The following is a 12,251-nucleotide window of genomic DNA, read 5'->3' as shown; positions in this document are numbered from 1 at the left end:
CGCACGCCTAAAACGGCCGCAATATAGACCTAAACAATGAACGCATTGAGTGAGACGCTTCAAATATGGCCAGGCCCAGGCAGACTAGCTTTAAAAGCTTTTTTCAGAGGCCAGACGATGGTGAATCAGGAACATCTCATTATAGATAGATCAGTGCTTCTAATCCGCCGCGATTCGTGCAGTTTTTTTTCTCTATCATCAAAACTGAATAGCCTATGTTCATCAGTGCATGGTTACAGTCTATATCAAGCAGGGACACGCTTGTGTGCATTTTATTTTGTGATTTCACCGAATTAATAGAGAGTCTCCGCGAACGGCGATAGATTGAAACGCCGCCCTAGTGAAGATTGCGCACTCGCGCAGCGCGTCGTCCATGCAACTGATAGCAGCGGACACGAAGCTCAGCTTGATTTCAAAAACAACAGATTTTAGCGCTAGATCTCTTATTTAATAACGGACTAAATGAATGATCTGCTAGTTAACTGGAGATGTTTTATTTATTTGTATTAGGTACATCCGTGCCTCAATGTTTCAAAAAGTGAATGTGTGTGAAACCACAGTAAAAACATTGCGATGACAATCGGACGCTCATGATTTTTTTCGCCTATTTGAAAGTTAAGCTAATAATGTTGCATTCTATACGGCCTGATTATGTCATTTTTGAGTTACATAGACTGCCTCCAGTTTTCCTCAACTTGACTAATTAAGTAGGCTTATATATTTGAACGGCATATCATCAAAATGTCCGTAAAACGAAACCTCTGCCGGTCACTTTGACCGGCACCATTTTTTTCTAACGGAAACTCTGGTAACGGGCAGGCTTTCCATCCTGCATTGGTATTGTAGTGGTTCCCCATCTGTATGGTTTGGAGCACTATTGGAATGCCTGGCAAGTTTAACCACAATCTGATCAGTAATACTATGCCATGAGGTCCTACACATGTCCACACATCTTGAGAGAGAGAGAGACAGAGACAAAGGAGTATGAGGAATCAAGAGAGGAAGTCCAGAGGTGGGGCGATTAGATTTTCTTCTGAGTAATGGAGGAAGAAAGGTTTGGCCGTTGCTGCTCAATAGCACAGTGCTTTAGCTGCATGAAACACTAGCTACCCATTAATATATTCCCTGCAAGTTCATATCATGCTGGCCTACAAATGGAAATGTATTCTTCTTGGAGGACACACAAATCAATTCAACAAGACTTGCCCAGATGATATCCAGCAGTAGTGCCAGTAAAGAGCAACACAACAGGAGAAGAAGGCCAGAGTTGGCACCTTTATATGATTCATATATGGAGCATTTGTCCAGAAATCATCATGGGGTAGTAATTCTCTTGATGCAATGGTTTCAAATTTACAAAACTTAGGCCATATATTTGGGGAACTGGGCCAAATGCATTTTTGAGGAGTAAGGACACAATTTTGAGTAGAATCACATGCTTATTTGAGGAGTAGGGCCACATGTTTGAGAAGTAGTGCCACTTGGATATTTTAGAAGTAGGGTGACATGTTTGAGAAGTAGGGGGACAGGCTTAAGGAGAAGGACCACAAGGATGTCTGAGGGGTATTGTGACATGCTTGAGCAGTACGTGAACAGTTTAAGTTAGTAGGGGAACAAGTTTAAGGATTAGTACCACGTGGATGTTTGAGGAGAAGGATGATAAGTTTGAGTATGTCAACAAGTTTAAGGAGTAGGAGGACAAGCTAATGAGTAGGACCACATGAATGTTTGAGGCGTAGAATTATATGTTTGATGAGTAGGGTGACAAATTTAATGATTATGACCCCATAGATGTTTGAGGAGTAGGGGGACATGTTTGAGGAGTAGGGGGACAAGCTTAAGGTTTAGGACCACGTGGACTTTTGAGGAGTAGTGTGACATGTTTGAGGAATAGGGCGATTAGGATTAGGACCACGTGAATATTTGAGGAGTAGGGTGACAAGATTAAAAAGTAGGGTGACAAGCATAAGGATTAGGACCATGTGGATGTTAGAGGAGAAGGGTGACATGCTTGAGGAGTAGGGCGACAAGATTAAGGATTTATACCACATGAATGTTTGAGGAGTAGGATGATATGTTTAAGGAGTAGGGTGCCAACCATAAAGATTAGGACCATGTGGATGTTTGAGGAGTAGGGTGACATGTTTGAGGAGTAGGGTGACAAGTTTAAGGAGTAGGACCAAAAGGATGTTTTAGGAGTAAGGCACAGGCTTAAGGAGTAGAACCACATGGATGTTTGAGGAGTAGGGTGATATTTTGAGGAGTAGGGTGATATTTTTGAGGAGTAGGGTGACAAGCTTAAAGCTTAGGACCACATGGAAGTTTGAGGAGTAGGGCGAAAAGCTAAAGGATTAGGACCATATGAATGTTTGAGGAGTAGGGTGACACTCTTTAGGATTAGGACTACACAAATATTTGAGGAGTAGGGTGAAGTGTTTGAGGAGTATGGCGAAAAGATTAAGGAGTAGGGCGACAAGCTTAAAAATAAAGACCACGTGGATGTTTGAGGAGTAGAGTGACATGTCTGAGGAGTAGGGTGACATGTTTAAGGATTAGAACCACGTGAATGTTTGAGGAGTAGGGTGACAAGCTTAAGGATTAGGACCATATGAATGTTTTAGGAGTAGGGAGACAAGCTTAAAGATTAAGCCCACATAGATGTTTGAGGAGTAGTTTAACATGTTTTAGGAGTAGGACGCTGTGGAGCGGAGGGGGGGCAGGGCCGGGTCGGAATATCAGCGCCCGGTCGCCAATCAGCCTGATGAGGCGCGCGAGGGATAAAGGCGGCCAGTGACGATTGTTCGAGAGAGAGAGAATTATGGGCATGTCCGCATGTGTGTTTGCTTATGTTGTGTTTTAAGTTTCTTATTAAATTATTATTTATGTTGACAAGCCGGTTCTCGCCTCCTCCTTGCCCATCCTTTAACTGTTTTACATTGGTGCCGAAAGCCGGGAGGGAGGAGGGATGCCCGTCGCAGAGTTCTCGACACTGCCATCCACCCTGGGGAGCGCCGCTGCCATCTACCGGGTGACGGAGTAGCCCGACCACCCGGATGCGGGGAACGGCCGTCGTCTGCGGGGCAAGTGGGGACGGGATACCCCGACTGCCTGGAGCAAGGGAGCCGCTGCTGGGGGCGGAGGAGTGCCCTGCCATCCCCAGAGACGCGGAGGGGTCGAGGGAGACCGCCGTCCGCGAGGGGAGGAGGGAAGAAACTCTCCGACCGCCAGGAGCGGTAGGGCCGCTGCCAGGGGCGGAGGAGTGTCCCCATTTGCTGCCAGGAAAGCGGAGGCGCGTTCTGCCCGCTGGGGGTCGAAGGTTTCACTCCGGTTCGCCCGGGGTTGGAGCGGCTGTCGTCCGCCTGAGTGTGTTCGAGGACCACGCGACGGTACATCAGAGAACCGGTGAGTGAGCTTTTTCTCTCTCTCCTCTCTCTCTCCCTTTCGCACCGTGTTGGCCTTTTCCCTCGCCTATTTTGTTGTTGTTTCTCCCTTCTGTCTCCTCCCAGGGCAAGGAAGGCGGGGATGACCATGCGAGATACACCCCGCCCCAGGGATAGGGGGGGTGTTAGTCATGCCGGTGGCACCCCGGCCTGAGATAACGCCGGGAGGAATGTGGAGCGAGGGGGGCGGGGCCGGGTCGGAATATCGCGCGCCCGGTCCCCAATCGGCCTGATGAGGCGAGGGATAAAGGCGGCCGGTGACAATTGTTCGAGAGAGAGAGAATTACGGGCATGTCCGCATGTGTGTTTGTTTATGTTGTGTTTTAAGTTTCTTATTAAATTATTATTTATGTTGACAAGCCGGTTCTCGCCTCCTCCTTGCCCATCCTTTAACTGTTTTACAGACGCCAAGCTTAAGGATTAGGACCATATGAATGTTTGAGGAGTAGGATGAGATGTTTGAGGAGTAGGATGAGATGTTTGAGGAGTAGGGCACCAAGCTTAAAGATAAGGACCATGTGGATGTTTGAGGAGTAGGGCGACAAATTTTAGGAGTAGGGGGACAAGCTAATGGAGTAGGGCCACAAGGATGTTTGAGGAGTAGGGCAACATGTTTACTGAGTAGGTCACAAGCTAAAGGAGTAGGGCCAAAAGGATGTTTGTGGAGTAGGTTGACATGTTTGAGAAGTTAGGCAATACGTTTAAAGATGTGGGGCAACAAATTTAGGGATTAGGAACACATGGATGTTTGAGGAGTAGGATGAGATGTTTGAGGAGTAGGCCAACAATTGAAAAGGCTGGTGCATACTTCTGTGTCAAACCTACGCTGGCTCCACATAGTTTATAGCTCTGCATAGTGTGTCTGCATTGTTCTGAGAGTTCAAAGACAAAATGCTAGTGAATTGATAGAAAAAGCTTTAATTTCTTAAATAATTATAAATTTCATAAATAAACAAATATAAGCAATCTAATTCATTGATTCAAAAGTTTTTATTAATTAATTTTAGCATAAAAATTAGTTCATGTAAGTATGTGAACATGTTGATATTTGGGTAGATATTACTTTTTATACATGTTGTCTGCCATGGAGAGAGAAACTAAATCACAGATATATTGTATGCTGGCACTTGAGTCTCTAAAATATTTTAAATAAATATTTGGGCCTATTTTGATGCTCTCAAAATATGCAGAAATGTGAAGCTTATTATTTAAAAAAGCACTTAAATGAATTCTTCTGTTAAAATGTGTATTATTTGTAAAGTTTTCAAAATTGTCTATCTTTTTAGGGCTTACAGTGTTAAGTTGTAAAATTGGATATAACTTTTCACAGAAAAGGTAAGCAATTTATCACACTAAAATCATGTTAATATAAATATCGTTAACGTCTTGTGGCTATACTTTTGAAACAGTGAGCATCTTAATGTTTACAGATTGGCACCATTCACTTCCAATGTAACACAGATTTTTGCTTTTTCAGAAAAGGAGTGAGAAGTCCACAAATTTGAGTAGGACCACATGCATATTTGAGAGCTAGGGCCACATGCAGGTTTGAGAAATAGGGCAACATCTTTGAGAAACAGGGACACAAGTTTGAGGGGTAGGGGCTTCTGGAAAAGCCAAACACATCATTGACCCACATCTACACCAGCAGTCTCTAGCTTTGACCTCTTGAAAAACACTTTAAAGTGCATGCAAAGCAGATTACCCACGAGAAGTAAACAAGCCTCAGTCCACAAGCCTTCTCACTCCATCAGCCTGAGGTAGCTCACCTGTAGTACTCTATGAATGCAGTTTGGTCTGCAATGACTGCCAAATCCCCTTGCACCTTGCTGGTATCTGGCATGGCTGTGAGCTGCAGGGCGATGTTGTCAGCCATCTGCTTCATGAAGCGCAGAGTTTGGGTGTAGTCTCCTCGTGGAGAGAATATCTCATCCAACCGATCCAGGTGCTCCTTCAGCCCCACCCGCATGTTACCCAAAGAGTTACCCACCTGAGAGCAAAGAGAAGAAAAAACAGATGATGATCATTACCAAGCTAATTGTAGTGATCTGACAAACTACAGATGTAAGAGTTGGCTTGAGTGGGCTTTTCTGTGAAGGGAAAATTGAGGATAAAGCAGACAGGGACAAGATGCTATGTTAATAGTGAAACACAACTGGACATTTTTAGTAAAAGCTGTTACAGGTCTTGCTTGTTTCAGAAAAGTGTCTCTGTAAAAAAAAGCGGCAAAAGTATGATCTAGTAAGCAACAATAAACAAGTTTGAGTTCAGCTTGTACAGCCCCAATCACTCTTTCCAAAAGTTTCACTGAAGCTGGAGGACAGTAATGTTTTCATAAGGATTTGATGGGGTAAAATTGCCAACAAACCCAATGGCACAATGTCACCATCTACAACACACACGTTAGTTTTCAATTTCTTATTTTACATCAAATTATTTATATATAATTGATCAGTACATCTGTCTTTTTAGTGTCTATAATGCATTTACATGAAGAAAAATTTATAATTTGCTCGAGTCTGGTGGGTGACTGTTTGTCTTCTCCCTCTTTAATAGGGCATTATTTGGTATTTCTAGTAAACCTCTCTTTATACAAACTGTTGGCAGTAATTATTCATTCCAGTTTCATTTCAGTGAAATCAAATATGTAGCTCTTCTGGAAAAATGCATTATAATCTAGCTCCATAACTCATCATTTTAAAACTATGGAACAGTAATTAAGATTTATAGAGCAGATTCACTGTCTCTGTGGAAGGTGTGGATATTGGAGTCAAAATGGCAATCTAAACCACTTTATTCACAGTTGCAACAGCTATTTTCTGACATGCAACAAGTGGCAGCAGCATCAACCATTTGGAAAGGTGGCATTTCAGAAAACTGTCACATTTCCAGCGTTTGTGCCGGCTCATACTGTTGTTTGTTTTTCTCTCTCCCACGTGTCTCACAGGTGGAGCCGGAACTCATTTCCATGGGCAAGCTGATCGTACTTGGGAAGAAGCTGATCACAGCAATGATTTACTCACCCGTCCCACCTGCTTCACTCTGATTGCTGTCCCTACTTATTCCTTGTGTTTCCCCAATTTCTTTGACAGTTTATTGCTTGCTGTCAAGTGTTAACTGTGCTCTCTTGTGTTGTTGGAGCTTGCTTGTGTGACTGTTGGTTGCCACCGCTGCCTTCACCTATACCTAAGCCCTATTTCTGTGGAGGAGGATTCCTTGGTTTCTGCCCACGTCTCGGGGGAGGATTTAATCTGGGCTTTGCTTTGCACCACACCAGCTTCTACAGACTCTCTGTGGATTGCTCCTGACTTTCACAACGCACACACTCATCTTAATAACATACTCATTCCTTAGCCCTCTAAGCGGCTCTTGAGACTCTGCTCTCTACAGCCGGTGCCAGGTGCGCTTTTCCTTATTTGTTACTGCCAATAAATTGACTGAACTGTTTCCCTCTGCGTTTGGGTCCCTTTTTCCCCCTCACCCAATCACAAAATTCAGGAATTCATTTTGTGCAATCAAGCTTGGCCCTGAGATGTGGTCCTCTTTGCCAATCGAATTTAAAGAGGGACTTCCACTAAAGCTGAAATTGGATTTTTTCAGTCCTGGTGGAGCCAAGGCTGTTTATTTGATTCTGAATGTTGTTTCAGTTGCATCACAGAGTGAAACGTCTGCTCTAGAGAGTTTGTTTAAATATGAACGCCCAGCCATGAAACAATGCATAAGCCAGTGTACCAAAGATTTCAGTGTGACTGATACTGTAACCACATTTCACACATCTCTACTATTGGTTCTATAACATCAGGTCTACTGATAAACACTGTTTGGTGGGTCTCTAACGAATTAAGCCCAACAATGTCATTACACTACAAGAACTGTATTAAAAATGTAATATAAATACTTTATTTACTGTATATAGGTTTCAATTAGGTTCAATATTTAAGTAATAATTAATTCAAGGCCTGAAACATGATATTTCCAAACTTTAACATAACAGTCAAAGCCAAGTACATGCTTATGTTAGATTATTTTATGCATGTTTTAATGTTGTGGTTTATGATCAATTATTCTCTGATTATGATAAATCAAAGATAAAACAATATTTAAAAATGCCTTTATATAAAAATGTCAGTTATCAGACCAAAAAAAATAAAATAAAAGTGCTCAGCCAAATGCTTTGTTTACCACACTTATGCCTAACCCACCAGAGGCTATATTACACAGCCTTAACATCCAAGCCATGATTCTAAAATCAGATCTTGTTTTTATTGTGCTTTACGTAGCGTTAAATTACAAAGGACTGTCCAATGCCTGATGCTGTCAGTGCCTAAATAACACATGTGACATTTTAGCATGGGAAAGGCAAGAACTTGTAAAGCCTACAACTGAATCGACACTGGTCTGAACTAAGCCTGGGAATATGAGAAAAAATATAAAAATATATATATATATATCTAAGCTGCTCTGACCCCAGCTTATTGGGATATGCGAAAACAACTGCATTTCATTGGCTCTGTACCTGTACACTGCACAATGACAATAAAAGTTGAATCTTAAATCTTAAATAAACCCTTACGAAAATCGAGAGTTCATGGCAAACTTGCCGCAAATTCACCACTGATCATTTTTACAACTTTTGGCAAATTGTCCATTGTTGCTAAACTTTTGACGGAGGCTCACCACTACCGGCGAAGAGCAGCAAACTTCTGGCAAACATTTGCGGCGAATCAAAAGCTCATTTGCATGTGAAAATAATGAATGGCAAATTTGCTGCAAATGTATTATTTATTTTTTGCTCTGTTGCTCACAAGGCTATCTTATGACAAAGCATTTTTGCTTTAACACACGATTTGAAAGATGATACATTTTAATGCTCACATTACATAACCAACTACATTTACAAGCTTATAATAGCTTGACTAAGTTGCGCGGTAGCTCAACTGACTCTGAACGCGGAAGCACAGGATATGAGTCAACACCTGAGCGAAAGTTTCATAGAAGCATTATGAAATGACATGGTTTCTTCGGCTATTGCGTTTTGCATCTAACATTTGCTTTTATGACACCATTGGTTAGGTTTAAGAGTTGGATTTAGGGAAGGGACATCTGTTTTGTTTGTTAAAAACAACAACAACAACAACAAAAAAACAGATGAGGTCTTTAGGATTAAAGCCCTATCATCTTACATTAGCTTTTTATGACACTATCGTTTAGGTTTAGGGTTTAGATTAGGGATGTAGGTTTTGTTCATTTAAAACTCATAAAGCATTAAACATACTGTGAGCTATAGCGCTAAAAACAGCAGCGCATCACCGTGTGTGCTTTGAGTCTGTTTCAACAACAAAGCAGGGCTCATTTACTGAAGCGCGCTGTGCGCGCAGACTATATATTTACTTATGAAACACATTCTTTCTTTGCAGTTCACAAAACTATCATATGGCATCAAGAGACTTTGAATATAATGCACAAATCATATGGAATACTTTAAAGAAGCATAAAAGAACCATACATGTCATATTGGTGCTAGACAGTAATGTCCATGACACTATCAGAGCACTGGAAAACGCACTTTATTAAATAACCAACCAACTTTTACAATGCTTTAAAAAAAAAATTATCTTTTTTTCACTTTCAAAATAGAATTTTCAGCCATTTTCGGCAGCCAAAATTTTGTTGCATCCCTAGTTTAGGTCATCTGGGTGCATATATTCCATGTATAAACAAAATGTGCATACTATGCAGAGTATACATACTGCATGCTACAGAAATAGTATGAGTAGTGTGGTAGTTCACCATTCTGAATATAGCATATTATATCTTTTTTTTGTTAGTTCTTGTAGGAAGCCTTTGATTTATCTGTTTTTAAAAAAGGGTTAGAAGTGTTTATAAAACTGCATTTAAGATCTGCACTTCCAATGGCTTTGAGAAGTAGTCTGTGTTAGTTGTTAAGCAGTGAGTGGGAGAGGCATTCTGGCCCACACACATTTTGGAATCCCATCTTGTGACCATCACATCCTCTGTGACCAGCAGGACTCCTACAAACATTTGATATTTTCTGCAGGTCTATAGACGCGGGTGCATGAGGGACAGACAGAATGTGTGTGTGTGTGTGTGTGTGTGTGTGTGTGCACATCATGTGTCTGCATGGATATACAGATACAAAAATGTTAATCCCCATAAATGCAGATAAACGTTTAATCCCAGCCTTTGCTCCGTGCTTATGGCGTTCTCTTGCCTACACACATAAATACACAGAGCAGCTGGATGTGTTTTCAGCATCTAGAGATGTTCTAAAGTCTAGAAGTCAACTTCTCAAAAACTAAAGGATAAAACCAGGACAGGCACAGTGTGGCTGGTTGAATCTCATGAAAACATGCCCAGGTCACATATTTCATTGTGCTTAATTGTCAAGGCAATAATGTCACATAGCAAAAATCTTAATGGTCCTTAATACAGGCTTCAGTTTCTTTCTTTATAATGTTTTTAAAGATTTTTTTTAAAGAAAAGATTTACAGAAATTAACCCTGGAGCAGTGCTGCATGCTTGTATATATACAAGTTCCAGTGTGTGCGTGTGTGCGTGCGTGTGTGTGTGTGTGTGAGAGAGAGAGAGCCACTGCTACTCTTCACATGATACAGTCATATTCCACTGTAGCAGTGAAAATCCCCTGAAGCTTTGGCACTTAGATGTACTTAGATATAACAGACCCATTTCTCATTAGGTTTAAATAATAACCTTCCTCTGGCAGTTACAATAAAATGAGATGACATGAGGAGTGACAGGTGAGAAAGTGTAGTTGGAGGAAGCAAAACTCTTACCAGACTCCCAATGCCACCCAGCGTGTGATTGGCATTATAAATCGAGTAGGTCAACTGGTACACTCCATCATTGGTTTCACTGTTTCCATAGAAACCCACACCCACCGCTGAACTGTGAGAAAAACAAAACAGGGATTTTGCTTTAAAATTCAGCATAATATAATAGTTTGTTGAATGTTGAAGCCACTGAAAAGTGAAGTGCATGCTTTTTCCCCACTTTAAAGGGGAAATATTTTGAGCAATTGAAATGATCTTTAATTTTTAAGAATCTGATGTACTTAGAAAACAAATTTTAAGTTTCAGACCTAAAAACTTCCTTCCCAGTAAAATAGACCTTAAGATATTAAACTGCAAGAACATTTATTTTCAAACAAAAATGTTATTAGACAGATACATTACCAACAGGGCTGGACTGGGGGGGGGGGGTGATGTTCGCTGTCCTTTTCTGCATATCATGGCGCCGTTTTGTGGTCCATTCTGCATAACGTGGCGGCTCATTTTAGCTTATCGCAGCCCATTTGGCACATTTCACAGTTGACCCACCAGCCCGCTCGGTGGCTAATCAGCCACAAAGTGCGTCGGCCCACCGGGAAAATTACCAGTCCAGCCCTGATTACCAAACAACCACCAACTGTAGAGTTAATGACCACGTTTACATGCATTAAATGGTTAATTCACTAAAAGGAAAATTCTCTCATCATTTACTCACCCTTATGACATCTCAGATGTATATGACTTTCTCTCTTCTGATAAACACAAACAAAGATTTTTTAAAGAATATTTCAGCTCTGTAGGTCCATACAATGCAAGGGAATGTTTTCCATAACTCCAAAAAGGAGAAGTCAGCATAAAAGTAATCCTTAATACTCCAGTGGTTTAATCAATGTCTTCTGAAGTGATCCAGTTGGTTTAGGGTGAGACCAAAATATAACTCCTTTTTCACTGTACATCTTGACAGAAGTCTCCTTGGTGATCATGATTTCAAGCTCGATTACACTTCTTAAAGCACCATCTAGTGCTATGCATATGCGTCAAGTGCTAGGAAGTGTAATTGAGCTTAAAATCATCAGTGTCTAGAGACTGCAATGGCAAGTTGTACAGCAACAAAAAAAAGGAGCTACATTTTGGTCTGTTCTCACCAAAAACGAACTGGATCACTTTAGAAGATATAGATTAAACAACTGTAGTTTTATGGATTACTTTTATGCTGACTTTATCTCTATTTTTGAGCTTTTGGAGATAGGGTCAACATTAATTTGCATTGTATGGACCTACAGAGCTGAAATATTCTTCTAAAAATATTTGTTTGCATTCAGCAGAAGAAAGAAAGTCATACACATCTGGGACGGCATGAGGATGAGTAAATGATGAGAGAATTTTCCTTTTTAGGTGAACTATCCCTTTAAGAAAATGGTTTATTCCAGGGTTTTGCTGAAAGCTGAGTTCTGAAGTGTTGCGTAAACCAGAGCGTCGTTATCCTTACGGCATTTAAAGGATTAAAATAAAGTGCTTAAACACACCAAGGTTTCTCCCAGAGAATGGAGTTTACAGTATGTGGTCATGTAAAAACATTAGCAGCATTATTACAAACTTGGAAGAGTGCGCATGTGACCAGAACAGACACCATAACTGACATTATTCAATGTAGCCCTAAATCATATCAACAAGTCAATACAGCGGAAAGAATTCCTAATTTCTGGGACTACTGTGGGAAAAGGGAAAAGCACATACACTATAAAATATGCCCCACTATACACACCAATTTAAAATATCGACTACTGTTCCTCACATCCGTGTATATGCGGGGGGAATCCCACAGTTTAATGTAAGAGGGAAACCCCACATTTGCAGCAGAATTCCACCACAAGTTTGTTGAAAGTTAAAAAAAAAACAAACACAGCAACAACTCTGGACTATCTGGAAAAAGAGGGAAGCAACAGACAATAAAAGAGCAAAGTCTTCCTCAGATTTCATGTTTGTTATTTATGTCAATGTT

The 12,251-nt window shown here is 41.0% G+C and overlaps 1 protein-coding gene across 1 annotated transcript in view; it reads right to left on the bottom strand.

Annotated features, from left to right (window-relative positions):
* The window catches only part of LOC127653225 (protein tweety homolog 2-like), a 51,190-nt gene that overhangs the window by 15,616 nt on the left and 23,323 nt on the right, over positions 1 to 12,251 (bottom strand). The window contains exons 3-4 of the mRNA XM_052139830.1: positions 10,256 to 10,367; positions 5,210 to 5,430 (exon numbers count right to left, since the gene is read on the bottom strand). Of these exons, the coding sequence (XP_051995790.1) occupies positions 5,210 to 5,430; positions 10,256 to 10,367 (333 nt within the window). The remainder of the gene's footprint in view (positions 1 to 5,209; positions 5,431 to 10,255; positions 10,368 to 12,251) is intronic.

The sequence above is a fragment of the Xyrauchen texanus genome, chromosome 12, assembly GCF_025860055.1.
Source record: "Xyrauchen texanus isolate HMW12.3.18 chromosome 12, RBS_HiC_50CHRs, whole genome shotgun sequence".
Classification (NCBI taxonomy): domain Eukaryota; kingdom Metazoa; phylum Chordata; class Actinopteri; order Cypriniformes; family Catostomidae; genus Xyrauchen; species Xyrauchen texanus.
This window is presented reverse-complemented; position numbering and strand designations above follow the sequence as displayed.